Below are 26,703 nucleotides of genomic sequence, written 5' to 3' on the forward strand. Positions count from 1 at the left end.
CCTCTCTGTGCACTTTCTGAAAGACCCTGACCTACCAGCACTGCCTGGTCCTTAATGGAGCGCAGCATCTCAGTGTCTCAGCGTTTGTGCACAGGACCTCTGGGGGCTTTTCTGTGGAACTTTCTGTACTGCTCTTGTGTCCTATAGCTTAAGTGTTGCCATAAAGAAAAGGAAGGCTGGCCAGGGGACAAAGGTAGCAATTGCAGTGATTAAATGTAACAGAAGGATAAAATGATTCCTAGTGGGGAGGTGGTTTTCTCAATAGATTCATGGACTCAGAAAACATTGAGGGTAGAAAGAATCTTCATCATCAGGCATCCAACACCCCTTTGTCTCAAGATTAAGAATCTGAGGCCCAAAGCAGATCTGCTTAGCACAATGGGATAAAAGAGACTGGGTGGACAAACTCTTGAGGGTTAGACTGCACTTGGGGTTGAATCTGAACTCTATCTTGTCACCTAAGTCACTGTGATGTCTAACTCATGGGGTGGCTTTAATTGCTAAAAGCGACCAGAACGGGCCTGGCATAGTGTAGTGCTCAATGGTAGCTATATGTTTTTTATGTAATGATTGGTCAATAGTTCTATAAATATACCTCAAGGTTGTTTACTTAGCCAACTAGGATATTTCCTGAATATTATCTAAGTATGGAAATGAGCTAGCAAAGAAATTCCAATTACTTCCAAAGAGGGAAAGATAAAAGCAAATAGAAGCATTTTCTGAGACCTCTATCCTCCATTTTCACTGGAGAAGAGCCACTCAGGGAAGCAACTAGGGAGGCAGGCAGAGCAAGGGAGGGACTAGGGAGGGACAGGAAAGCCTGCTTCTCCCTTTGAAACCATCTATAGTGCTTCACTAGGCTAAAAACCTGGTCCATGGCGAATGAGGCCATCAGCTCTCAATCCAAAATACCTGCTTTTAAGAAGGGACACTCACCATCTCAGAAAACGAATACTGATGTTACTCTGAATTCACAATAACCTGGATAAATTGTTTTCCAGGGTAGGGTCCTATTATTCCTACTTGTACATGTATCTAAGATATTCAATTAGTAAGGGAGCTGAAAATCCCTAAAAATTAAAGCAGCAGTAAAAAGGGACAACATTTCAAACAATGGCTCCAGGGGTATTTTGGGGAAAAGAGTAAACACAATTACAAAGTGGAAGCAAAAAGTTGAAGGCAAAGGTGCAATTCTGTTTTGAAAAGATAAAACATCATGTTGTTAGGCATTCTTAAAGAATTAGTCTTTTTTAATCTGAAAAACAGTTGTGGTTGAATGTGCAATAATTTAAAATAGTGTAAGTATTTTCTGACAAGCTTGTTTTTAAAAGGTATGTTAAAAGCTGTATGTATATTACCACATTTTTGTATATGCATAGAATGATATACACCAGTGTTAAAAAGCATTTGTCTCTAAATGGTGGATTCTGGGTGATTTTTACCTTTTAAAAGTTCTATTTTAGTATTATCTAAAGCTTCTTTAATTATGAACATATATTACTTTATAGTCAGAAAAAAACTTATAAAGTTTTCTCTTAAAAAAGGTAATCACTAAATATCCACTAACAAAGTAGTATCATATGTTTTAATAATACTGTTCCAGGGTATTCGTGGACTGCTAGAATTGTGATTGGTTTGCCATCACCAAGAATTAATGGGAAGGTAGTTGTTACAAATGTAACAATTTAGTGTCCCCAAGACATGCAGAAAATGAAAATGATGAGAACTTAGGTGCCTCTTCCCATGCATTATACATTCCTGTCATTCTCTGACATTATCCATCATAAAATACAAGGCCCACCAACAATTTTTTAGACATTGACAGCCACTTTCTTCCAAAAGAATGTATGGTCTAATGTTGTAATCGATGTGATTAGAGGGACTGGCAATTAGACATGGAAACAGGATATGCAGCCTGTCTGGGAAGGCTGCAGTCACCGGAGGCCTACATGATGGATTTATTAACTGGTTTCTCTGCACTCTGATTATCTCATACTTTGTTTCTATTTGGCTTCTATTTAAAAACGATGTCACGGGTTGAGGGCTTGGACTCTGTATGTAAATGCCTCAGGAAGAAAGCAAGTCCGTATTCCCAGCTGCCTACGGGTGTCTTTAAGTGGCCAGTGCAGGCCAAGATAGGCAAATCCATGTGCTCCTACCATCTGTGTTGTGTGGTGCCTTCTGGGAGTGTCCTGGGCCTCATAGAAGATTGGGTTCCTAACAGCCAGGAGGCCAGCAGTGGGCGGCAGATCCCACCCCAGGAAGAGGGAGCACAAGCACTCCATTTCCAGACCCTCAGAGCCAGAGGGGTTATGCCCATACACTGTCGGCTCTGCACTTTCTATTCCAAAGACACAGGCTCAGGGAGAAGCTGCTTCTGAGGGAGGAGGTGGCTGGTAGGGCCATGGAGGTGCTGCTCAGGCCCTTCTCGCTCTCCCTGCATCCTCCTCCTGCCCTTTTTCGGCAGCACCCCCATATGACTGCCCTCTGGGGATCATCCAAATAGCCTTGTTTCAAGCACTAGAGCTAGAATCATTTTCAACTTAATAGAAATGTCACTGGTGCACTTCTAACAAGCTTGTCATTTACCAAGATGATCCTGAGCCAACAATTCAAGGACACAAATATCGCGTAAGTTACCACACAGAGTTCTACCTAGTGATATCTTCCTTTAATGGAAGGGGAAGTAAGCAGTTCATACCCAGGTGATCTTTCCATTTCCACCTCAGATTGAGACTACTGCCCATTTTAATTGTCTACTGGTTGATAACTAAAAGATACAGTGATCCCAAATGCCAAATCATCGTTCACCCTGATGAAATAGCAAATACTTCTTTAATCTTAGTGCTTCATGAGCACAATCTGAACTGTAGTTCCTAGGCCAACAAGATGTACTCACTTGCTTTAAAAATCTCAATCTCTATGGTTTGCCAAACAGATGAACCAATTCACCTGACTCAATAGAAAGGGCTTCTTTTATCCATTTTGTGGGTCTGCCTAAATTACAGGTTTTAAGGAAAGAAAAGTATTCATAGACTGAAGCTCTATACACTTCTTTTTTTGGAGACAGGGTTTCTCTATGTTGCCCAGGCTTGACTCAAACTTCTGGCCTCAAGTGATCCTCCTGCTTCAGCCTCCTATGCAGATGGGATTATAAGTGCCAGCCCTCTTAACTGGCTCTATACATTTTAATTTGGCCATATTTTTCCTTTATTACTAACAAAAAATAAGAGTTCATGGTTTCATGAGCTATAATAAGCAGCAGAGAAGACACCTGCCACTTACAGAGAAAAGAGACATTATCCTTCTGTTGCTGTATAAAGAGCTCTCCTCAGTCCCAACCAGGTCATCTTGGACAGTGTAACAACTTAGCTATGCAACATGCAAAAGCAAGCCAACTCCTCCGACTTGCCTGTCAGGGGCCCAAACTGATTCCTTCCAATGAGCTGAGACAGGGAGGATATTAGAGACCTTTGAAATTATTGAAACAGTCCAACGATAGTCAATTCAGTAAATAAAGTCACCATGACCGTGCATTTAATTTTAGTACTTACATACGTTCTGGTGATCAATGATGAGATATTTGTTTTTATTGGACTTTTATTTCTTTGGAATAACATAGCTTAAGTAGCAATGTTTTTAAAATATAAATGTATATTTTTAAGAAGGTATTTACCATTTCCCTAGATCTTCATTTCCTAGAGTTTTTCTGATGGCTTCAGCATGTCCATTTGTGGGTGTTGAACCTCTGACTTTCCACCTAGCAATCTGAGCGCCCCAGTGTGGATTATTCAATTCTTTACGTGTCCCTTCCATAAGCTTCCTGTGCTGCGTAGAATAGGTGAGGCACGCAGACTGATGGCTTTCTGACTGACCCCATAAAGTTCTTCCCACTCACAATCATTCTTTATTATGTCAGGGAACAAGAGAACTCCCAGAATCCTATGTTCCAGCTCTCTGGTAAATCAGCATTTAGTTCCAGGGAAAGGGAAAAGCTTCCCACAAAACAGCTATCCATTATGAAGGTCTGCGGTTTAAAATGCACCAGCAACTCTAACATCCAGAGACCAGTGAGAGAACGGTCCAAGGTAAACAGGTGTCAGGGCTGACTTTGCAAGCAAAGTTTCATCATCATAGATAACGAGCCATTAGTACATTAACCCAGTCAAAGAAATGAAAACAACGAGAAGTAAAATAAAGGGCAGGATCAGTGTATTTCACAGATTATAATACATCAGCTGTGGGAGGAGAGTGAATTGGGAAAGCAGAAAATCACCACACCTTATCTTCATTAGAATTTTTCAGAAAATGAGAGGCAACCCAGGATGTTCCTATTCTTACTGTGCTTTGCCTTGTGACACGTCATCACTTTTATTTGCACTTCTTCCATTTGTGCAACTTTGTTTTTTCCTCTTGTATTTGACCTTGTGCTCCCCCAATAAGGTTAATTATAATCCTTGGTTCATGACACACTCTTTAGGAGCCCACTTTCATTTAGATAGTTTTACAAATATGCACCAATGTATCCAACATTTTTGGAACTTAGCAAATTTGGTTTAGAGTGCTTAGATTTTCCACTTGAAGTTCAAAATCCTGAGGTTGCATGTTTCAGCTTCTTCGGTTGATCCAGCTCTGGTGAAGCCTACTGGCCAGTCAGGAGCCTGGAGAGTTTGACTTCCCAGTTTTCAGAATGGGCAGCATGGTCACCACTTGAGGTCATACATAGCGGCCACTGTTCTTGCTGGTCGTGGGGGTGAGGCAGCTTCCATCTTAGCAAGCAGCTGCTATGTGCATGCCTATGATGCCTTTCAGTTGGCTCTGCCTGGCTTCTCCAGGGTGTGACCACCGCACTGTGAAGGGTGGTAACAGCAATCATGTTTGAGGATAACTCTGTTCTAACATATTCCCTGAGTCTAAGGCATCTGGGCAAGAAAATACTCAAAGATTTTTTAATCATGAGAAGTTGAAATCGTTAATCAAAAACAGTAATGACGGCTATTTACCAAATGTCTATGCACCAGGTTCATAGATGATCACTTAATTCTTTTTTTCTTTTTTTTTTGAGATGGGGTGTTGCTCTGTCACCCAGGCTGGAGTGCAGTAGCACGATCTCATCTCACTGCAACCTCCGCCTCCCGGTTCAAGCAATTCTCCTATCTCAGCCCCGAGTAGCTGGGATTACAGACATGAGCCACCACACCCAGCTAATTTTTGTATTTTTAGTAAGAGACAGGGTTTCGCCATAATGGCCAGGCTGGTCTCAAGTGATCTGACCTCCTTGGCCTCCCAAAGTGCTAGGATTCTAGATGTGAACCACTGTACTCAGCCAATCTTACTTCTTAGAACAATCATGCAAGACAGGTATGATTATACCCATTTATTAAAGAACAGAGGTGCAGACAAGTGAAGACACTTAGCTAAACTTGCAAATCCTAAGTGCATGTGCCAAATGCAGATTCTTTCCAAAGGCTTCCACCTTCCCCGTCTCACGCCTTCCTAAATGGCGCCCCAATTCCAAACTCAGGCTGTTCGGAACCAGAAGCTTTCACAGCAGCTCTGGGAGAGAAGGATGAGCTACCTCTTCACATAAGTGGTCTGTTCTGGTGTTTCCTGTGCATTCTGGAACGTTCGGCCCAAGTGTGGCCATTTGAGTGCAGTGTTAATGCTGCTGCTGACCTCCCTGGTGTCATGACTGTGTGCCAGGTCCTGCTGAAGCTTTCCAGGTCTTGTCTCATTGCATTCTCACATGGCTCTAGGATAGGGGAACTGAGGCATAGAACGTTTAATCTGTCTTATTGAAATCATACATAAACTTGGTATTTTTTTGGTGCTCTGTAGTTTCCTCTGCCCTTTTCAATGAGGGGAAATTGTGCCTATGATAGGCCTACATTATTTCTGATCCTTTGCTCAGGACTCATTTTAGCTGAACTGAAAAGCATTCAATGACAAGACTGTATGCATAGGTAATGTTCTCCCTCGGTTGCACTCTGGTTGAAAGTGGATCATACAGATGAGTCGTACTCGATCTGTGAGCTATAGTGATATAGAGGGTAGGGATTAACTCCCAGGCTCTGGATCCAGACTGCCACAGTTTGAATTCTAGTTCTGCCCTTCGCTAACTATACAACCTTGGGCTAGTCACACATAACTCCCCATGCCTTATTTTCCTCACCTGCAAAATGGAAAAATAGCACCTATACCTCATTAGGATGTTGGGAAGATTGAGTTTATCTAGAGATGCTGTCCAATGGAACTTTCTGTGAGGATGGAAATATTCTATTCTCTGTTGTCCAATAAAGTAGCCATACCAAGTGTCTAGGTGCCAGGCTGTTTTTTTTTTTTTGAGACAGAGTCTCACTTTGTTGCCCAGGCTGGAGTGCAGTGGCGCCATCAAAACCTTGACCTCCTGGGTTTTAGTTTTAGCGATCCTCTTGCCTCAGCCTCCTGAGTAGCTGGGACTACAGGGATGCACCACCAAGCCCTGCTAATTTTTGTATTTTTAGTAGAGATGGGGTTTCACCATGTTGGCCAGGCTGGTCTTAAACTCCTGACTTCAAGTGATCTGCCTGCCTTGGCTTCCCAAAGTGCTGGGATTACAGTTGTGAGCCACTGCACCTGGCCTTAGATGCCAGGCTTCTAGATGATCACTTAATTCTTGAAACAATCATGCAAGATAGGTTTTTAAGGAACTGAGGCTCAAAGGAGTAACCACACTCTTCTGTAGCTATTGAGCACTTGAAATGTGGCTCATGTGTCTGAGAAATTTTTCATTTTTTGTTTGAGTTAAAATGTAACTGTCCCCATGAGGCTAGTGTCTACTGTATTGGGCGGCACAGGTCTAAAGCATTTAGAGCCATGGCTAGAGCTTGGGTTTACTATCATTGCTTCAATATGGAGAGTCATCCAAACAGTGTTCATTTGCTCCCAGATAAACTGTCATGGAATCTGCTGTGGCCAGTGCTCACTCTGTACTGCTGGAATAATTTAACAAATTTCCTCAGCTGTCCTTATCATTATACTATGCCATTTTATGCCTTCATAGCATTTATCACTAAAATTAGGTCACTCATTTATCTTTCTTACCTTACTAGCACGTAAACTCCAGAAGAACAAGGATTTTTCTGTTTTGTTCCCTGATACTTCCCCACCACCTGAATTATGGTGCCTCTGGAAACCTGAGCTGGCCATTTAAGAAGGGCTTCTTTCTAGGAGTTGCACATGGGTGAAGATCTCATTCGACACCCTCCCTGACCCCATCATTAGGCGTTATGCTGTATCTTGCTCTAGTGAGCATGAGAGGACTTAGAAAAATTTCTCTTAATTGCCACAGTGGGAAATCTCTCAAATAAAAAAGAGTAAAAAATTATCAAGCCACCTAAAAATTAAAATTTCATTTCTGTGGAAAGGAAAATGTGGGCTTGTTCAGGACTTCCTAGAGGCTGTGACACATAGCATCTTCTCTGGTGCAGCTTACTGACACCTGGAAATTTCTTTTATGAGCCAGACATGTGACTGTCAGTGCCAAGCCTGTGACATGGCACTGAAGCTGAGCTGCAGCCATGTCACACGGAAGCTCATGATTCAGATCATGCTTTATGAGCTCCTCCGTGGCACTCAGCAGCTTAGAAATTCAGGAAATGCCTGTCATGATCTTGGATGATGCTTTTCTTGGTCTGGACAAAATGAGAAAAACAAGGACAATGTGGTGGGTTTTCCGTAAAGCTAACTTTATTCGACTCAAAGGACAACTCTTTTCATTTTAGAACTGCCAAATTAGAAAGCGCACTGCCCCACGAATTTGAAAGCCTAGGAGCCACTCTAATCACTAGGAGGTTATGGGGATTGCCAGGAGCTTAACGTCATCATTCTGTTTTTTAATTTGCTTTTTGAAGTTTACAAGGCCTTTCCAATAGGCTGGGCAATTGATTCTCATTTTAAATATACATCTGGAGGTGAAAGATCAAGCCAGCATATGTTTCTAAAGTGCTTACTGTGTACTCAGTTCTATGCTTCCAATTTACTTGGGGATATGAGACTCAGCCACTAAAGTAGAGGAAAACAATGTATAATTAAATCCTCATGAGGCATATACCAGTACAGGAACCAGAAGGTGGCTGTCCATGAAGGGTTAAGGGCTGCCCATCACAGTGTTGGCAGCTCTGTCTTATCTACCTGTCTCTCCTGCATCAGGCTGCATAAATCCCTGGAAGGCAGGGGCTGGCCTCAACTATTGTAGCATTCCTGATACCTATCTGTTGCCAGGCACATGGAGGTACCTAATGAATATGAGTGAGTAAGGACTGGAGTGACAAAGGTTTTACTCTGAAGAGGTTGGAGTTAAACTGAGCCTCAAAGGATGGGCAGAGTTGGGACAGGAGGAAGCATTTCTGGTGAAGTAAATATGAAAGGAGTTTTAAAAGGAACATTAGACTATCAGACTATCTGACATGGAAAGAATATTCTGGGGAATGGTGGAAAATAAGGTTAGATAGAAAAGCTAGTGTCAGATTTAAGTTGTATATAAAAAGCTGCTGAGAAAAGTTGAGATAGAAAACATAAGAAATGGGGAAAAGTTGAGTTTTTACTCAAGAGAGGCAAAATCCCTACTTAGGGAGTTTAGTCTGGCAGGGATGACGCAGGATGAAGCAGACAGAAAGTGTAGTAGTGACACAGCCTTTCAATCCAGGGAAGAAGAATCAACATGAAATCACCTTTGACTGAGGGCTCAGTGCCAGGCACCAAGCTACATACTTTATCAACACTCTAAGGAGCAGATATTCTTATTTTCACTTCACACATTAGCAAACAAACTTGGAGAATTAAATGAGTCCCTTGAAATCACACCTAGTAAGAGGCAGAGGTAGGGTCATCCCAAAGCAGTCTGACTCCAAAGCCTATGCTCTTAACTAGATACTATATTGCCCCTAAATGAAGATGAAATGCTGCAACCCGCTAAATTGCAAAAGTGCACATCCTGCACACCGTTTGCCCAATATTCCATTTATTAAACATTCTCTTTTGCCTTTTTCTGTCCCCATATTTTAAGCTGTAAGCTTCTCAGGTCTACTCTTTCATACCAGGTGCTAATATAATTCCAGCGCTTATTCTTGAAGATGCTTGTGGAAAAAAAAAATCTCAGAATAAGAGAAAATGTTTCTTCTCTCCTGAAGGTGCAGAAAAGCAGAATACTATTCTCGGTTAAAAAGCTAGTTCTGTTAAAGAGCTACGAGCTTACTCTGCTGTTCTGTGTGGAAACGTGTAAAAATGTACAATTCTGTTTTGTTTTTATTATCAAACAAGTATTTTAAGACACCTGGGCTTTAGAGATTGTTGCTGAATCCTTTAAAATACAGCTTTGAACTTCTAAATGTTTGCTTTTTAAATTGGTTGCCTTATTTGCTAATTTATTAATAATGCAATTTCATGTAATACCTATTTTTTTAAGCTGTAAAAACTTTTAAGGTGTTCTGGTTAGCTGGAGAAGGGGCTTGGGGTTTCTTGATACAGAAGAAAAAAACATGCAGATACTGACAAATTATTGATTCAAATGTAATTTGAGTTTTTGCCTGCTTAAGTCAACAACTAATGCTGTGATTCAGAAGGCTGATCAGGATGGGGAGTAGAGAGTGGAAGGTGCGACTCTATGCTGAGACAAAACATAATCTGTCAGTGGCAAGAGTGATCTTCATTAGGGTCCCGGAGAGGAGCTGGCTTTCTTCTGCAATCTGACTCTAACCTGCTGAGAATACCATCGACATAGATTTCCCGCCGCCTCAGATAATCTATACTCATTATTTTACAGCTGGTGCAAGATACATTTTTTTTAAATCCAAAGAACAGATGGAATTAGCGTGTAAATTTTCTGATATGAGGCAAACTGTAAACAGTCAAAATTAAGGGAGGAACACAGGGTTCTCATCTTCCTGATGAGTCTGAGAGTTTGATCAAGTTGGAGCGGTGGTTGTCATCTGGGACAACTGTGTCTCTGGGGGGTATGTGGCGATGTTTGGAGAAGCTCTGGGTTGTCATGAGTGTGTGCATGGGTGCTACCAGCATCTAGTGGGGAGGGCCAGGGATGCTGCTAAACAGCCCAGAATGCAGAGGACAGCCCCATAGCAAGGATGATCTGGCCCCAAAAGTCAAAAGTGTTTTGGGTGAGAAATCCCCAGGGTTAGGGTCAACCTAATTTGAGGTAGGCCTTTTCTCTCCTTTGCACTTGAGGTTTCTCCTGCTCTAAGTTTCTGGGATGGCTAGTAATCTCGGGCATATGGCGCTCTCGGGAGGGCAAGCTCTCGCCACATGCAGCATCCTTCTGTACCAGAGAGCTGCTAACCCTGGAGGAAAAGGCAGCCAGCCGGTGAGAGAGCAATAGGAGCCTATTTAAGTTTCTTCCTTGTATCTCTCACACAGTGAGGCAGGAGTGCAGAAAGGCCCTACTTTACCTGTTTAGCTAAAATGACTGGAACACCAGATCGGCATTTCCTTGCTTTCTTTTGCTTGGAAGAAAAAGGACTGCAAATTAAACTCTAAATTGCCTAAAAATGTAATAATTTTCTTCCCATTTTTGATAATGTGAGATTTTGCTTTTCTTGTATGAACGCTAAAGTGACCTGAGAAGAGGGTGAGTGCGAGACAATTCTGGAACACAACAGGGACTCCAGTATTACGGTTATAAAGCTGAGTATTTATACAGAAATTAAGTGAACACACTGAAGCTGACCTAGCTGTGCAGTTTCCACAGGAATACTATTATCTAAGACAGGCAGGAAATCTCTAGGAAACTTTGATGTTTAAAGGCTTTAATATTTCATCAGGCCAGGCACAGTGGCTCATGCCTGTAATCCAGTACTTTGAGACGCCGAGGCGGGCGATCACGAGGTCAGGAGTTCAAGACCAGCCTGGCCAACAAGGTGAAATCCTGTCTGTACCAAAAATACAAAAAATTAGCTGGGCATGGTGGTGCATACCTGTAATCCCAGCTACTTGGGAGGCTGAGGCAGGAGAATCACTTGAGCCAGGAGGTGGAGGCTGCAGTAAACCAAAGATTACACCAGTGCACTCCAGCCTGGGCAACAGAGCAAGACTCTGTCTTGAGAAGAAAAAAAAAAAAAATTCTACAGTGCAAAGAGTTTTGTTTTTAAGGACTTTACTAAATATGTAAACCTTACGAGGATTTTAAAGACTCCCAATAAATTTATCAAATCATGTCAGAACTCCTAATATTTTATATATACTAGCACTTTAAGAAAGCTTTCCAGGCTGGGAGAAATGAAAGTACAGGCTCCATGGTGACCAGGAAACCCTGTTTACAAGAGCCGTAATTTGAACTTTGTAATTTGCACAAATATACTGGAGAAGTTAAAATAATTCATACTGAGCTGGTAAATCTTGAAATGGGTTTCTACTTGGAAAAGGTCTCTTTCAAAGTATAAACAGTTGCTCAGGTTATAAAAGCAGTTTAAAAATAAAGTTGAGAGATAACAGGTACAAACTGAAAAGTTATTTTTTAAAGTATCTGTATTAACGAGGCTATTCTCATATAACATGGAAGACTACATAAAAGAAATTACTCAAGTTCTTAGTACTTTTAAAGCAAATCCTTTCACATCTATTTTTGTGAATTTGGGGTATAAGAGAAGGTTACGTCTTCCACATGGGGGAGGTGATATGAAGTATTACAGTTCATTCTTTCTATAAGGGAAGCATCTTTGAGCCAGGCACTGTGGAAAACACACCACCAAATAAAAGAGAGAAAAATTCTGCCTCTGTGGAGCTAATATTTGGGAGCAGGAGTGGGGCACAGGCAACCCTACACATATGAATTCATACAAAAAGTAGAATTTTTTCACAAAGGCTAAATTAAATGGAACATACTAAATTCTTGACACTTACCTTACAGAATAATCAATCACTACCTAACACCATGATTTCAGAGTAGGTGAATCTAAACATGAGTATACAAAATAAGGGGCACTGTAACATAAGAAACTAGTATCTTTATAAACTGCTTTTTAAAAATCTCAGACAATATTACATATTATGACAACCAAGAGTTACTCTACTTCCATTAGCTGAGTAATGTTTTAAGAGGCCACATTTCTCTGACAATTTAAAACAACAATTGCATTATTTTTAAATGAAATTTTGTTTTCTAAAGTCCCTAATTCCCTTTGGACTAGCAGAATAGTGAGGCAATTAGTTAATAATTTATATTTACCTAAACACTAATAAAGAAATTGAAATTCAAATGGAAAAAACATCCCTTGTCACCTGACAATCCCCAGGTAGAGCTGCTAGGTCTTCTTTTGAATACTTTTTTTTTTTTTTTTTTTTTTTGAGACACTGTGTCACCAGGTGCCAGGCTGGAGTGCAGTGGTGCGATCTCAGCTCACTGCAACCTCCGCCTCCCGGGTTCAAGCAATTCTCCTGCCTCAGCCTCCCAAGTAGCTGGAACTACAGGTGTGCACCACCATGCCCAGCTAATTTTTTAGTAGAAATGGGTTTTCACCATATTGGCCTGGATGGTCTCAATCTCTTGACCTCGTGATCCACCCACCTCAGCTTTCAATACTTGTTCTTAAAGCTCAAATTATGATGGTAAATCGATTGATGTATTTACCATCAATGATGATTAGGACACCTGATATGCTTGCTAACATTTAAACACTACACTTTTAAATTGCTAAATATACTGCAAATTAAATACACTGTTTGGAACAGCTCCGTGTATGTAGGTGTACATCAAGGTATAGTGAGGTGAATCAATTAACACTTGTGTATAATTGAGGAGACAGGACTAGTCACCCACGGAAAAGTAAATTGGTCTTTGGTATGCTATCTCTTCTCAATAAAGAAGAATCTTTATTCAACTTTACCTCTGTATATTCTGTTCAGAAGTCAAAGCTCATCGCGCTCACTGAAGTATGAAGTCCTGCTTTTCTTTCTCACTCTTTTTCCTGACTCTCTTGACTATGGACAACTGTGAAAACAGTGAGGGCTGTACGGTCTTGGAGGAGCTTACATTTCTCATGGCCCTCATGTAACCCACGTTGGGCTGTTTTGGAAATATACTTCCTTTTGTGAATAACACGGTTAAGGTTACCTATGGTCAGTCATCTTTCTCAAACTGAACAGTCCCTGATGGCGGCTCTTTCCCACACTGTCCCTGTCCCAGATCAGGCCCCACATTGTAAAAGGGACTCTGAAGACTTGACAGGGTTTCAGAGAGCCCCTCGGTAGCTCCAAAGTATTTAATGAATTCATCTCGCTCCTGTGTCCCATGGCCTGGTACACACCAACAGGAAGGGATGCCAGGGAAAGTCAGATGAGTAGCATGTTCCAATCTTCCAGGGTAGCTCATCAGCAATGTGAGAGTTGTCCCATATGTCCATTCATGTTGTGGGAAGCAGCCATGAAACAAAGAGAGCAGCTTATCTATGGGGGGGTGGCAGGGCGGGAATCAGTAAGCATATTCAGATTGATTTTATTCAAATGAGAAAAATGGGTTTTCATGTGAATGCTTTAGTAATTTCACTGGGTGTGGAAGATGCATGCAAAGGCTGACACAGTGACTGTCAAAAAGACTTCTGACATATTTTATTTCCAGATTTGGTACATTAAGTGTGTCTATTTATAATAGGAGTCCGTAATTTCTAGATCAGATTATAAATAAAGCTGTAATGGCCTACACATTCATCAATGCCTTCACTGTCTGGTCCACAATCAGAAGAGGTGGTAAAATGTCCAAATGGAACTGTGAAGAATAACCTAGCCAGGAATTTTCAGAAACTGGACTGAAGTGGCTGTATTCCCTACCTACAAATGTAAACATGAGAGTTGTGACAAACAAAAATCTGGGATCTTCACCTAAAAAACTGAGTAGGCTTCCAAGGTTTCTGGTTCCACCCCCAATCGTAGAAGATTCCATGTGAGAGGAGGCTGTGTTCTGAGGAATAGCTGAGTCTTGCACACCGATAGAAAGCTCTGGTGAAGGTGTCAGTCAGTACACGCTATTCCCAGGTTCACTCCGCAGTTCAGCAGTCCAAACATCACTTCAACCTTCCTGCAAGGGATTCCACAGTTCTGCTGGCTACTAACGTGCTGAGGACTTCCAGTTTCTTCTGTAGGAACATGCTGGCCCAACTACTTGACGACTTCAATTAAACTCAAGCATAGGAATGGCTAATCTGCTGCTTTCCACTTACACTTCAGACTCAAGATGGTCACTGCACAGGCAGGTCCCACTGGCATCCTGAGACTACTTAGAAAGGCTCTCTGCTCTAACCACAGTCTGCTAATGAGTAACATTCAGTGGAGTGTTCTAGAATTAGCCATTGGTCACCCAATCTCTGAGTTCCATCCTGCAACTAGGGACGAGATACAAGAACACCTCCAAATGGACAGCTCTCAACCTGTCTCCAAGGTCTCACTTCTGGCTTTATTTGTTCCTAATTTTGTCTCTCCCCTAAAAACCTGCCTTTGCCCTCAAACAATACGGTTTGGGTTTGTTCATCTCTGAACTGGGTCCTGATACCACAGCCTATGGTACCAGTAGACCTGTCAAAAACTGACTTGACCACTGTATTGATGGAAAAGAATTCCTCACTTGGAATCTATCACATTGCAGAGGCTGAGGATTACATATCCTCCAACCCTGCAGAAAACAGGACACATCAATGAGCAATTACCTTAATGCCAGAAAGCTGCTGCTCTATTTCACTAGAACTTTCTGGTCTGGTCATAGGGACCCAAGCAAAAGACGATTCAGTATCAAATACTGACCTTCCTTGAAAACTGACAGGCCAGACCTAGTAACTTCTGCTATGTTCTTATCTATGGGAACACAAAACTGAGCCAAAAACTCCAACCTTTCTCCATCTTTCTTATCAATGTGCAAGACCTGGCTATGTTTTAAAAGTACAGCTGCTCTCCCGTGTTACTAGCTACCGAGGCAGAAACACTAGCAGTGCCTTTCATCTGGGTTGATGTGTGTGATAGCTGGAGAGAAAGGAGTTACAAAAAGCCTCCTTCAATGTTTGGGGTATGGCATGAGCCTAACCTCTTACCTTCATTTATCATTAGAAAAATTAGGAGATCCTAAGATACTTACGCTATGACAGAGACGGAACTTTCTCTTGGGAACCCAGTATTTTTATGTGTCCTCTATTATACGAAAGTATCATGCTACAAAAATGTGCAACTTTAAGAAACATATATTGTAATAATACTGGGAATTACAATTTAGATATAGCTTACTGCTTACACAATGTTACATAAGAAAATGGGCTTTAACCACTTCTCATAAACCCTCTTGGCCGGGCGCGATAATCCCAGCACTTTGGGAGGCCGAGGTGGGTGGATCAGGTCAACAGATCCAGACCATCCTGGTCAACATGGTGAAACCCCCATCTCTACTAAAAATACAAAGAATTAGCTGGGCACGGTGGCGCGTGCCTGTAATCCCAGCTACTCAGGAGGCTGAGGCAGGAGAATTGCCTGAACCCAGGAGGCAGAGGATGCGGTGAGCCGAGACTGTGCCACTGCACTCCAGCCTGGGTAACAAGAGCGAAAGTCCGTCTAAAAAAAGAAAAAAGAAACTCTCTTACCTGCGTAGTATATGAGAAGGGCACAGGACGCATTTAGAAATAGTTTGGAAAGGAAATCTGAAGTGCAAATGATGATGGATCTTATGAGACCTAACTTTAATATCTTAAGTGTTGCCAAAGAGGCAACAATGAGAGAATTTGTAGAAGCAGAGCATTATGGGCCATGTTTTATTAAGTTTTCTTCTGTCATTTTCCCCCTTATTGTAAGCAGCTTTATCAGGCTTGCTCTATATGGTGCTAACCAATGGAAGTTCACTGCTCAGTCTGAGAATTCAGCTAGAATAAAGAATTTCAGAAAGAAGGAGAAAACCTACTCCTTCACAGTAAGAGTAGACATTTCTTGCTTCCTAAAGTTCTTTCTGATAAAGCAGTAAATTGGGAATAATCATGAAAGGATTCACCTTAGTCTGCTCTCCAGTGTGGAAATTTGCATGTAAATATAAACTGTTTTCTGATTAACAAAGAGGTCTTTTAAGATGTTTGTGTAATCCTTTCAGAAGTCATGGTTAAAGGCTTTAAAATGCAACCTTTAACCTCTAAAATGCTGCTTTCTAACTGGTTGCCTTATTTGGTAATTTGTTGTCCTGGTGATAATATTTAAGTAGTATCTGTAATTTTTTTTTCCTGAAAAAAAAAAAAAAAAAAACAAATACTTTTAAGGTTTTATTTTATTTCTTGTTTGGCCAGAAAAGCTTGATATTCTTAACTTTTCGCTTCATGTATACAGCATAAATGGTACACTCCGTGTTCAAAGTTTGAGGAGTCATTGTCACTTATCACACCAAAGTCAGCTAATGGGTAAGAGACACAAAAGCATGAAACAAACTCATCTGCTAAAGAACAAGAGAGTAACTATTTTAAAAGATGTTTAAAAAGTAAGTCTATGTAGACGTTAATTCTGATTTTTTTTTCTCTTCTTCCTAAACTGGAGAGGTCAGACCTTACTCAATTGACCTCATTACTGTCTTGCTGCATTTCAGTCCTCCTGTATTGGACACTTCGGTGTTCACAGGAAACTCTGCTCTGCTTCTTAGTCACAGACTAGAGTCCCAACCTCACTGACCCACTTAGTACATGTATTAGATTGACACTCAGTAGCTGAATCTCTGTTACAATAGATAAATCATTGCTGCCCTTGTTGACAAAACCATCATTCTCAAGATTGGTTTCATACAAATAAGGTGTATCTTTTTCTTCTTCAAACACAAAGCTCCAATTCCCCTAAGCTTTTCGTTCAGCTCACTGTAATTCTACTTCTTGGCTTTGTTTTACCTTCAGCTGCCAGCATATTTTAAAAACCATGCAGACATACTGAAAAAAACCTCCAGTGCAACTTAATGTAGGTGGATATGACTGGACTTTTTGCTGTGAAACTTGAGTCATGTTTGAGTAATGAAATAAACAAACTAAAATGCAGAGCAAGCACAAGAATCATCTCTTATTTAGTATCTTTTAAAAAAATGTTTTCAGCTAAGTAAAAGAACGATTCACCTTCACAACCTGCTGGCATCATCCCATTTTAAAAAAAGAGCTTTAAAAAAAGACTTTTCTGCTTGGGCAATTTTCCTCTTGATTCAATGTCTACTGTAGAAAATAAAAGTTAAAGAAAGAAATACAAATCATACATCATTAAAAAGAGTCTTTTAAAACAACACATTAAATTTGAGGGTGTTTTATTCCCTGTAATGCGCCATACAAATGCAAAGCAGGACTAAGAATCATCTTTGATACCAGGTGGGTCTTCAAAACCTACTAAAGTCTTCCCAGGGTTCATGCAGGTGTCTGGGGATGTTGCTATGTCCACAACTGTAGAAGCCAGCATGAGAAAACAAAAAACAAAACACAGCGCTAAAAGGGAAGTACGGAAGTCCACGATATAGTTGCCATCGGAATACCCAGGAGTCCCTCTTAGAAAGACCCTCCCATACCGCTGTGATACCTCTTAGCAGCCATTCACGCCAAGTGGGGAACCAGCTGATCCCGAAAGCCCCTATGGAAGGAGCAGCCCCTTCTTTCCACCACTAGAAATTCTCATCATAAACAACTTTTGCCTTACATAGAAGTGAAATCTGTTTTTCCGTACTCAATAATTACTCAAAATAAATGAAATCCCTTGCTGCATAACAGACCTTCAAATATTTGAAAACAAGAGGACACAGCCACTTCCCTGCCCAAATCCTTCTGCAGGTTAAAACAGAGCTGAAGTTGTGAAAATTGGTGTTATTAAGTTAACACCAACCTAACCAGGCTGAAACCTCAATATGACTCAAACATTTACTGCAACATTGGTGTGTGAAGATACAAAGTCACCTAGTCACTGCCTTTGACAGATATGGAATTCAGTCAATTCAGTAGATATAATTAATCTTAGTTAACAAACATGTGCCCACTATGTATTAGAAACTATTTATGGCTGACCTTGTTCCAGATAGAAGGAAAAAGTTCCATGTCTTTTCTCGTCAGAAATACGAGAAAATGCTTTTTAATATAAGTATTTCTTAAAAGCATCAACACTGTATTAACGTTAGGATTGTTGCAAAGGCATCCTACCAGTTAGGTAATTATGTTGAGATCGATTTATCCAACATGGCAGAAGAAAGAATTATAAACCCAAATGAATGATTCGCTTTTTAAAAAAAAGTTAATAAAAATATCTAACGTCCAAAAAACCTATTTGTTAGACTGATGTATTTAAAAGTGTTACAGTAAAAATCTGACACAAATAATTGTCCTGTACTTTAGATTTTAAATGTACCTAAACTAAAACTACTGAGTAATCAGAATATAATGCAGAGAGGTAACAAAACTATTTTAAGGGTTTTCAGTGGTGTGTATATTTAGGTACGCATACCCGAATATACAATCACGAGTTTTAAAGCCCGCTTCCAAACAGTTCATCCAAAATAATTACATACATTTCAAAACATCTTTGGAGGTAAAAGGCACTTTAAACGTTAGCATCTTTTTCCTTACAATGCAATGGCGAGAAAATGCATGGGAATACTTGACTGTGCTCCCCACCCAAAAAAATCATTTGATCAATCCCAATGCCTTTTAAAAATTTTCAAACGTGAAAGTTTTAAAACGGCAATCCTAGCTTTAATTCTCTTACAGTTTTCTGGAAATGCGTAAATATTAAAGTATTACAGTGTGGTAGCTTGTATTTTGTTATAAAACCAACTACTGCAACCTAAGCTACAGAGCCCTGTTACGTTTTCTCTCAGGCCGCCTTAGTGGACTAGATCGTGCTGCTAAAAAATCAAAGCTTGAAACGAAACAATACAGGTTAGCACGAAAACCTAAGTCAGAGAAACTCACTGGCAGCGGCAGACGGCAGCCCAGTAGCCAAGCCTGGGGCTCTGCTGCATTTGTGCATTCAGCTCCGTTTCACGAATCACCGGCAAATCGTTATTTAGAGTAAACTAAAGCCGCACGAAAGCTTCAGGAAGGGGCTGGCAGGCGGGGTACTTACGGAGAGGCTACCAGGACAGGAGGCGATACAACTTGTCAGTGAGGGTCTCTAAGGTCCCCCGGGTGGTTACATGCATTTAGAAAGGCGATGTGGATTCAGGCGGCCTCCTCCCCACAGCATCCCAGACAAAGCCGGGCTAGGCCCCGGGCGCTCCTGGTGCACCTGCAATGCGGATCCCTCGCCCTGCGATCCCACCCCGGGGCTGCCAGGAGCGCCCCGGGGCCGGCCTCTCCTCCCCCCTTGACACTGGTGTGGGCGCGCGCCGCTGCTCGTCCGCACCCTGGACGGAAGCGTGGGCCGGGGCGCCCCCTCCCCAAAAGGGGCCGGCGGACCCCGAGGGGGCGGACGCGGGGGTTGCCGCGCCTCAGGGGCCCTCTCCCCCACTACTCCGCGTCCCCCAAGTTGCCTTCGCCCGGGACCAGCCCTGCCCCCCGCAGAGCTAGCGTGGCTCCCGAGCCCCGGGGATGGGGCGGGAGGACCCCGTCCCCCGTCTACCGGGGGGGGAGGGTTTTTAAAGTCCTCGCCACGAACTCCCGTCCCCTCCCGGCCCTTCCGGCGCCGCCAGGTGAGCGGGGCCGGACTCGACACACCCCGGGCTCCGCCTCACCTGCGGGCGCCGCCGTTGCGCTCCTTCAGGCGGCTGTCCCGCTCGGTTGGGTCTTCCCGGCGGGCGGCGGCGGGAGCTGGCTGCCCATGGGCGGGGCACGGCGGGCGGGGCTGGCTGGGCTCGGGCGCTGCCCCGGCCGGGCCGCCGACGGAGGTCAGTGGGCGCCGCCCGCCCCGCGCATCTCACACGGTCCCACCCGAGCGCTCGCCGCGGTGCACCCTGGGAGCGGGGCCGGCGGCGAGGCCTGGCCCCGCTGACCCGGCGGGCGAGGCGCCGGCGCGGCGGCTGGTCTGTGTCGGCCGGGCGGGGCGGGGGTGGCCGGGTTGATACTCACTTGGCGAGGTGGAGCGGCGCCCCCCTTCCCCCCGGCTGTGCGAGGCGGGGGCGAGGGCCGAGGGGAAGGGAGGGTCCGGCCAGCGGGACGCAGGCGCACAGCTCAGGTGCGGCGGCACTGCGGTTGCCCTGGGAAACGCGGCCGGGGCGAGCGCGCGGGGAGGAGCGAGGGAGGCGAGCGGGAGCGCGCGCGCCGGGCGCGGGGGTGCGGGGTGGCCGGGCAGGGCCAGGGCTGGGAAGCGGGGGCGGGGGCGGAGGCGGGGAGTGGGGGCGCGGGCCGGGAGGCGCGCATGCGTACGGCCCCCGCTCCCCCGGGGCTCCCCGGCCTCGTGCGTGCGCACGCGCGCTGTCCCCCGGAGGCGTCTGGGTGTGCGGAGCGCGCGCGCGCGCGGCTCGGAGGCGCACCTGTGAGGTGTCCCTGTGAAAAGGGAGGTGGGTGCGCGGCGCCCGCGGCCTGGGGCGCCGACTCCCCTCACTTGGAGTGAGTTCTCAGCGGCCAGGCCGCAGTCTCTTTCTTTCCTGGAGGGAGGCGGGGGCCGGGGGCCGGGGAGTGGGCTGGGGGTGGGAAGGAGGTGGAGTGGGTTAAAGAAAAGAAAAACAACCCATGCCGGAGGATGGGCCTTGGGCTGGCCCGGCCCTTGGGGATGGCGGGGAAGGTCAGAGCGTCTTCACGCAGCCGGGCGGACTCCGGGCCGAGAAGCCGCCCCTCGGGCCTCTGGCGGGCGGCCGCGGGCCCGCAGTGCGGGGGAGCAGGGCCGGGGGGCGCAGATGGCGGCCGGCACGAGCAAGGGCTGGGCAGCAGGCAGGGCGAGGCCGGGCGAGGCCCCGCGGGAGCCGGACTCCCGAGCCCGGCTCCATTGTTGGAGCAGAGGGAAGGGGGAGCGCGGCCGCCCTCGTCGCCGGTGGAGCCGCGCCTTGGAGCCCTTCCAAGCGGGTCCCGGGAGAGGCGGTCATGGCTGCGCCGGGGGACCGGGGAGCGGGCGGCTGCGGAGGAGCCGCTGCATGGGGTGCTGTGTGTTTTTCAGGGCGCCCTGCGTCCGGGCAGAGGAGGCGAGCATCCCGCCCAGGTGATGAGGAACCCCTCGCGCACCCAGCGCAGAAGGCTGCTGCCGCCGGACGCCTCCATTGTTTGACCACAACAAGGGCCGGATTCTCACCCAGGTAAACTGGCTGCCGGCGCTGCCCGCTTCCCTCTCGACTCCCACCTCCGCGGGCATTCTCACCCCTTCCAGGACACCACGGCAGTTTTCTCACTGTCCCCGGCTTCTGAGGAACTCCGCATACCCCCTCCCAGACATTTTCCCACCCGGACCCATCTCTCCAAATCACCTCTCGCTTTCCCCAGAACTCAGCTCCTTTGTGAAACCTTTCTTGTCGAACTCTAACAACTAAATCTCCCCGGGAGCCTGCTCCGAACTGTTCTGGTTGCTGGTTGGTTTATGGGCTGTCTTACTGCAACAAAGGAGGCCCGATACTGAGAAAAGATCGCCGAGCTATTGCCTTCTTAAAGGAACGTTTTCTGAAATTTACACAGTTTATTGTTTTCACAGGATAAAACGGTTTTTGGGCATTTTGTCTTCTTTAGCGAGGGCCCCTATTTCCTTTGTAGATGCACGGTTTTTTTTAAGAGCAGGAAATTGACCTTGTTCAACCCACAGGTTAATTTAAAATTTAAAAATTAATTTTAAACGAGCAGAACAGTACATTTTCTTTGTAAAAAACAGCGTATCATAGAGATGGCATTTTGTCTTTGGCTGTCCCTCTGTCTCCTGGGATGCCGACTGTTGTGTGTTGTGTGTGGCGTGTATCCTTCTAGATCTTTTGGAATACTTTTACGTGTGTATTCTTACATCATTTTTGACTCATTTAACAAGGACTGTTGTAGCCTAACTTTCAATTTTAGCATATAATGCTTCAACTCGTTTGTCACAACTGCATCACGTTCCATAGTTTCAATATACCGTGGTTCAGCCATTTCCCAAATTGATAGCAGTTTAAGTCTTAACTTTAAAACAGCTTTTTCGCTGGTAGTGGTTCTCTGGTGAGATGAAATTTCGGTGGTAGGAGCACAGATGTACACTAATTATACAGACTAGGCATTTATGATGGAGTTCTCTTTTGGTCAAGAAATTTACAGGTGGGAGCAACCACCCTTCCCCTATGGTAGTTCTGACTCTTACCAATTACAAGTTGTGTGACCTTGGGGAGGACATTGAATCACACCAAGCCTTAGTTTTCTTTTCTGTAAATGGCCTGCTCTGCCTACTGCATAAAGTTCAGTGATACAATGCATATGCTTTTTTTGAGTGTAAAGTAGTATATAAAGATTGGTTTTATTAGCCTTTGTGATCCCAAAATTATTTGAAATAACATTTATATTTCATAGAGCCCTAGAGATAGTCAACTTTGAATGCCTTTTAATTTGTGATTTTTAAATTAATTTTTATTAACTCCTGACAATACGTTGGACTTCTTAACAATATTTTACAAAGGATTTTTACCTAGGGCTTTCTTTTCTTCTTTCTCTTCTTCTTTAAAAAAAAAGAGAGAGAACGAAAATGGATCTCTTTCTGTTGCCCAGGCTGGAGTGCAGTAGCATATTCCTAGTTCACTGCAGCCTCGGACTCCTGGGTTCAAATGATCCTCCTGCCTCAGCCTCCCTGGTAGTTAGGACAGACTACAGCCGTGTGCCACCACACCTGGCTGATTTATTTTATTTTTGTAAAGACAGGGTCTTACTATCTTGCCCCAACTGGTCTTAAACTCCTGGCCTCAAGCAGTCCTCCTAAAGTGTTGGGTTTACAGGCATGAGCCACTGTGCCCAGCCGCTAATGCTTTTACATGCCTTGAAAAATAAGGCATATAAGTTAGTTGACTGTGAATAAACATATCAGCAAACTGAACACTAGACAAAACAATGCCCTCACTGTAATATTTATGCTTATTTCCTAGAGTTGTAAGTTGTACATGTATTTTTCTGTGATAGCAGCAGATTCAGATTATCTTTTATGTCCTTCAGAGAAAAGGGATTGTTACTAAATTTGTAGGCTGTGTAAGAAAGAGTTTTAATATTGAGATTTTATACTTTAATCATTTAAGTAATGAATGACTGAATGATGTGATGGTAAAGTTGTAAGTGTACAAGATGTGATTAGGGGCTCTGTAAGTATTTTTCTTTCAGATACATGTGAGATACATATGTACATATGTACACTGGCCATATGTAGGGTGGACAGCAAAATCAACTTGTTCTTGTTTTCCTGAAGCACAGAATCTGTGAGGGGGAGGGGATCAGAATTTAAACACAATCACAGAACTACACGTATGATCACAAACAATGATATCTGCTGTGGAAGTTAAGCAGCTCTGAGGGAGTATAAAAAAGGGGAGACCAAATTTTAGAGTCGAGAGAAGGGGCCTAGGAAAGGCTTTTCTGTAAAAATGAGATTTAAGCTGAGATTTGAAGAATGAGTAGGTGTTAGTGTGGAGGGAAGTGGGGAATAATTTTCCAGGCAGAGGAACAGCATGTGGGAAAGACTCAAAGGGGGAAAAGCTTTGCCCATTCCAGGAACTGAAAGAATGACTATGGATAGACTGTGGAGGTGAAGGGCAAGAGTGGCTAGGCCAGGGGCCAGATCAGGTAGGGTCTTGTAGGCCAGGTAAAAGTGGTTGTATTTTATCCCAGGTGAAATGGGAAACCATGATACTGGTTGGGTTTTACTAAGAGGAGTTACATAATCAGATTTGTATCTTTAAACAGCCACTCTAGTTGCTGCATGCAAAATGTGGGGGCGTGCTGGGGGTGGAGAGTTGAAGTGGGGAGACCAGGTAAGCCATCTCAGAGGGCTGTCTGGAAAAGATGTGGGCTTTCCTGTGGAATTCACATTGACTTCACCAAGTATACTAAGGTCAAATCAGTGTTTGATTTAAAAAAAAAAAAAATAAAAAACGCCTGGTTTCTTATTTTTAAAAGATGGGGATAAATAAAAGTTGCAATAAGTAGTTTGTATGCAAAAAGTACACATAAATGTTAAACTAGTTGTCTGCACTATACTTAAAAGTGTCAGTGAGTCAAATTAAAAACTGGGACATTATTTAACAAGGTTTTTATGTTTCGATAAAGCAGTAATACATGAGGTTGGAGTGAAGTGAGACTCCAAAATGAAAAGAAGGGAAATATTTATAGATGCTATTGACTAGGAAAACAATAACAAAAATTATTAGGCAAAAAATTGATGAAGTGACCATGTACTAGTGTATGTATAAAATCAATAGCTTTCTGAATTCCAGAAATAACCTACCATGGCAAAAAGAAAAAAAAAAAACCCCGGAAAAGAAACTGGCTCTGACCACATTGCTGCCAAACAAGTGAACCATATAAAACCCCAACCTTATAGAGTCAAGTGTGCGCTCTATGGAGGAGACCATAAAGTATCGTGAAAGGTCTGAAGGGGTACCTTAAATGGAAAGAGAGGCCATATCTGTCATATCTGCATGTTATGGATATGTTTACTTTGGGGTGAACTTGGCAGAATAATTATGAGTAATGAGATAAGACAAACATAGAGCCACATTCATTAAAACAGTATCATTCTGGCTGTAAAATATCCGTACTTATTCAGAACCCCAGAAATAAACTTTTTTATATGGAAATGTAGTAACTAATAACAAAATCACAAATGCCCCTGAATCTAAAGAAAATGGTAGTAAATGTTAAACATTTGGAAAGAGGAGTTTTACATGCTGAGGTGGATAGAGCACATGCTTTAGATTCAGATGTATCTAAAACTGGAGTATTTTAAGTGAGGAAAATAATCCCCACTTCGCAGGTGTTATGAGAGTAAGAGATAAGCCCGGGCACCTGCAGGGAACTCACATCTAAGTAACTGGTGCTGTTAGAAACAGTGGAGAAAATAATCATTAAAAATTAGTGTATTAGACTACATAAAAATTATTCTTTAGAAAGAGAAGGGAAAAAAGTCTGAACCATAAAGTGGGAAAATATTTGTGGCAAATGATAAGCTAAGGATTAGTATTTTCAATATGTAACTCATGCAAATTGATGAAAATAAGATTCACACACGGGTGGTTATAGGATGTGAATAAACAGTTCACTGGATGGAAATATAACTTGTGAAACATTGGAAAAGCTGTGTAAATTCACCTATCAAATAACTAGTGGTTACTATACAGTAAAGTTAGATTCTGTTCTGAATAGCAGCAGAACTAGAAAATATTTACAAGTAAGACATAAATGTACCAAAGCTTTATGAAGAATAGTAAAAACTTTTACCTAAATGATTTAAAAGCTAACCTAAATAAATGGGCAGACTTGTTCCTAGAGAGAAGGCATCATTGTAAAGACTGCGCCAATCTAAATTGAACTCCAATTCTCCAAATTAAACTATGATTTCAATGTAATTACAATTGAAATCTCAGTGGGAATTATTTTTGAACACTTGATAAATCACTTCTAAAACTCTTGTAGGAGTAAATCTTCTAGAATGGCCAACGATTTTTTTTTTCTTGAGGTGGAGTTTTCACTGTTATTGCCCAGGCTGGAGTGCAATGGTGCGATCTCAGCTCACTGCAACCTCCACCTCCCAGGTTCAAGTGATTCTCCTGCCTTGGCCTCCCAAGTAGCTGGGATTACAGCCATGTGCCACCATGCCTGGCTAATTTTGTATTTTTAGTAGAGATGGGGTTTCACCATGTTGCTCAGGCTGGTCTTGAACTCCCTAGCTCAGGTGATCTGCCTGCCTAACCCTCTCAAAGTGCTGGGATTACAGGCATGAGCCACCATGCCCGGCCAACAAATGTTGTTAATGGCTAAGTAGTAATGTGGAATTTGCTATATCAGAAGTCAAAGCATACTGTAATGTTGCAGTAATATAAATGGTGAGCACAAGAATAGACAGATTGATGCCTGGAGCAAAGTGGAATCCAGTATAACAGACTCATTTTTATATAGGAATTTAGCATATGATAAAGTTGGTATTTTGTAACAGTTGGCAAATTATAATTCATTATGTTGTATAGGGATAAATGGCTCTTTATTTGGAAAGAAAGATCCTACTTCATCACATTCAAAATGACTTTGAGATGGAAAAAAAGACTCAAAGTATTAGAAGGAAATAGAGAATTGGTTGTGTAGAAGGATACACTGGAAATAATGTGTTGTAGGTAAACCAAGACCTAAAATCATAATGAAAGGGTTGATAAATTTGACTGTAAGCACAATTGAAATTTGTGACAAAAAACATTTCAGGGTGACAGGCTGAGAAGAAACCTATAGCATGTATAAAGAATAAATAGAATTGACAACTTAGGTAATGAATTGAGGCTAAGAATGGTTCTCAGAGAGAGAAAAGTGTTCACACAGTGAAGAGGAAATTCAACCTCATTGTGTTTAGGAGATTGGAAATTTAAAAGCTAGATTTTTTTTTTTTTTTTGTGGGGAAGAGGGGGATCAGGCAAAAATTAAAAAGCTATCCAGTGATGTAAAAGAGGCACCTAATACATTGTTGGGACATAAAATTGTTCCAACCTTTTAGATGGCAATTTTGGCAGAATTTTATCAAAATAAAAGTATGTGTTGATCTAGCATCTACACTTCCAGGAATCTTCTATTCTCATAGGAGGACATATGTTGATATGAACGACGTTTATTGCAGCATCACTGATAA

The 26,703-nt window shown here is 43.0% G+C and overlaps 2 protein-coding genes across 21 annotated transcripts in view; one reads left to right on the forward strand and one right to left on the reverse strand.

Annotated features, from left to right (window-relative positions):
* Positions 1-20,161, reverse strand: part of CCDC92 (coiled-coil domain containing 92) — a 33,569-nt gene extending 13,408 nt beyond the window's left edge. For 4 of the 10 annotated variants that reach the window (XM_035258102.3, XM_078337646.1, XM_035258101.3 and 1 more), the window contains exon 1: positions 20,019-20,161. Coding sequence is in view for 2 of the 10 variants with exons in the window: in XM_035258100.3 (XP_035113991.1) it covers positions 3,677-3,816 (140 nt within the window). In the remaining 8 variants the exon portion in view is untranslated. Of the gene's footprint in view, positions 1-3,676; positions 3,873-19,077; positions 19,240-19,684; positions 19,906-20,018 lie in introns of those variants that run through there. The other 6 variants (XM_035258103.3, XM_078337647.1, XM_078337644.1 and 3 more) reach the window with 3 other exon arrangements.
* Positions 19,165-26,703, forward strand: part of ZNF664 (zinc finger protein 664) — a 283,496-nt gene continuing 275,957 nt past the window's right edge. For 7 of the 11 annotated variants that reach the window (XM_078337650.1, XM_078337653.1, XM_078337649.1 and 4 more), the window contains exons 1-2: positions 19,165-20,124; positions 21,043-21,178. In XM_078337650.1, the coding sequence (XP_078193776.1) occupies positions 19,165-19,941 (777 nt within the window). In that variant the 3' untranslated portion in view covers positions 19,942-20,124; positions 21,043-21,178. Of the gene's footprint in view, positions 20,125-20,372; positions 20,499-20,575; positions 20,674-21,042; positions 21,179-26,703 lie in introns of those variants that run through there. The other 4 variants (XM_035258108.3, XM_035258107.3, XM_078337655.1 and 1 more) reach the window with 4 other exon arrangements.

Source organism: Callithrix jacchus, chromosome 9 (genome assembly GCF_049354715.1).
Source record: "Callithrix jacchus isolate 240 chromosome 9, calJac240_pri, whole genome shotgun sequence".
NCBI lineage: Eukaryota > Metazoa > Chordata > Mammalia > Primates > Cebidae > Callithrix > Callithrix jacchus.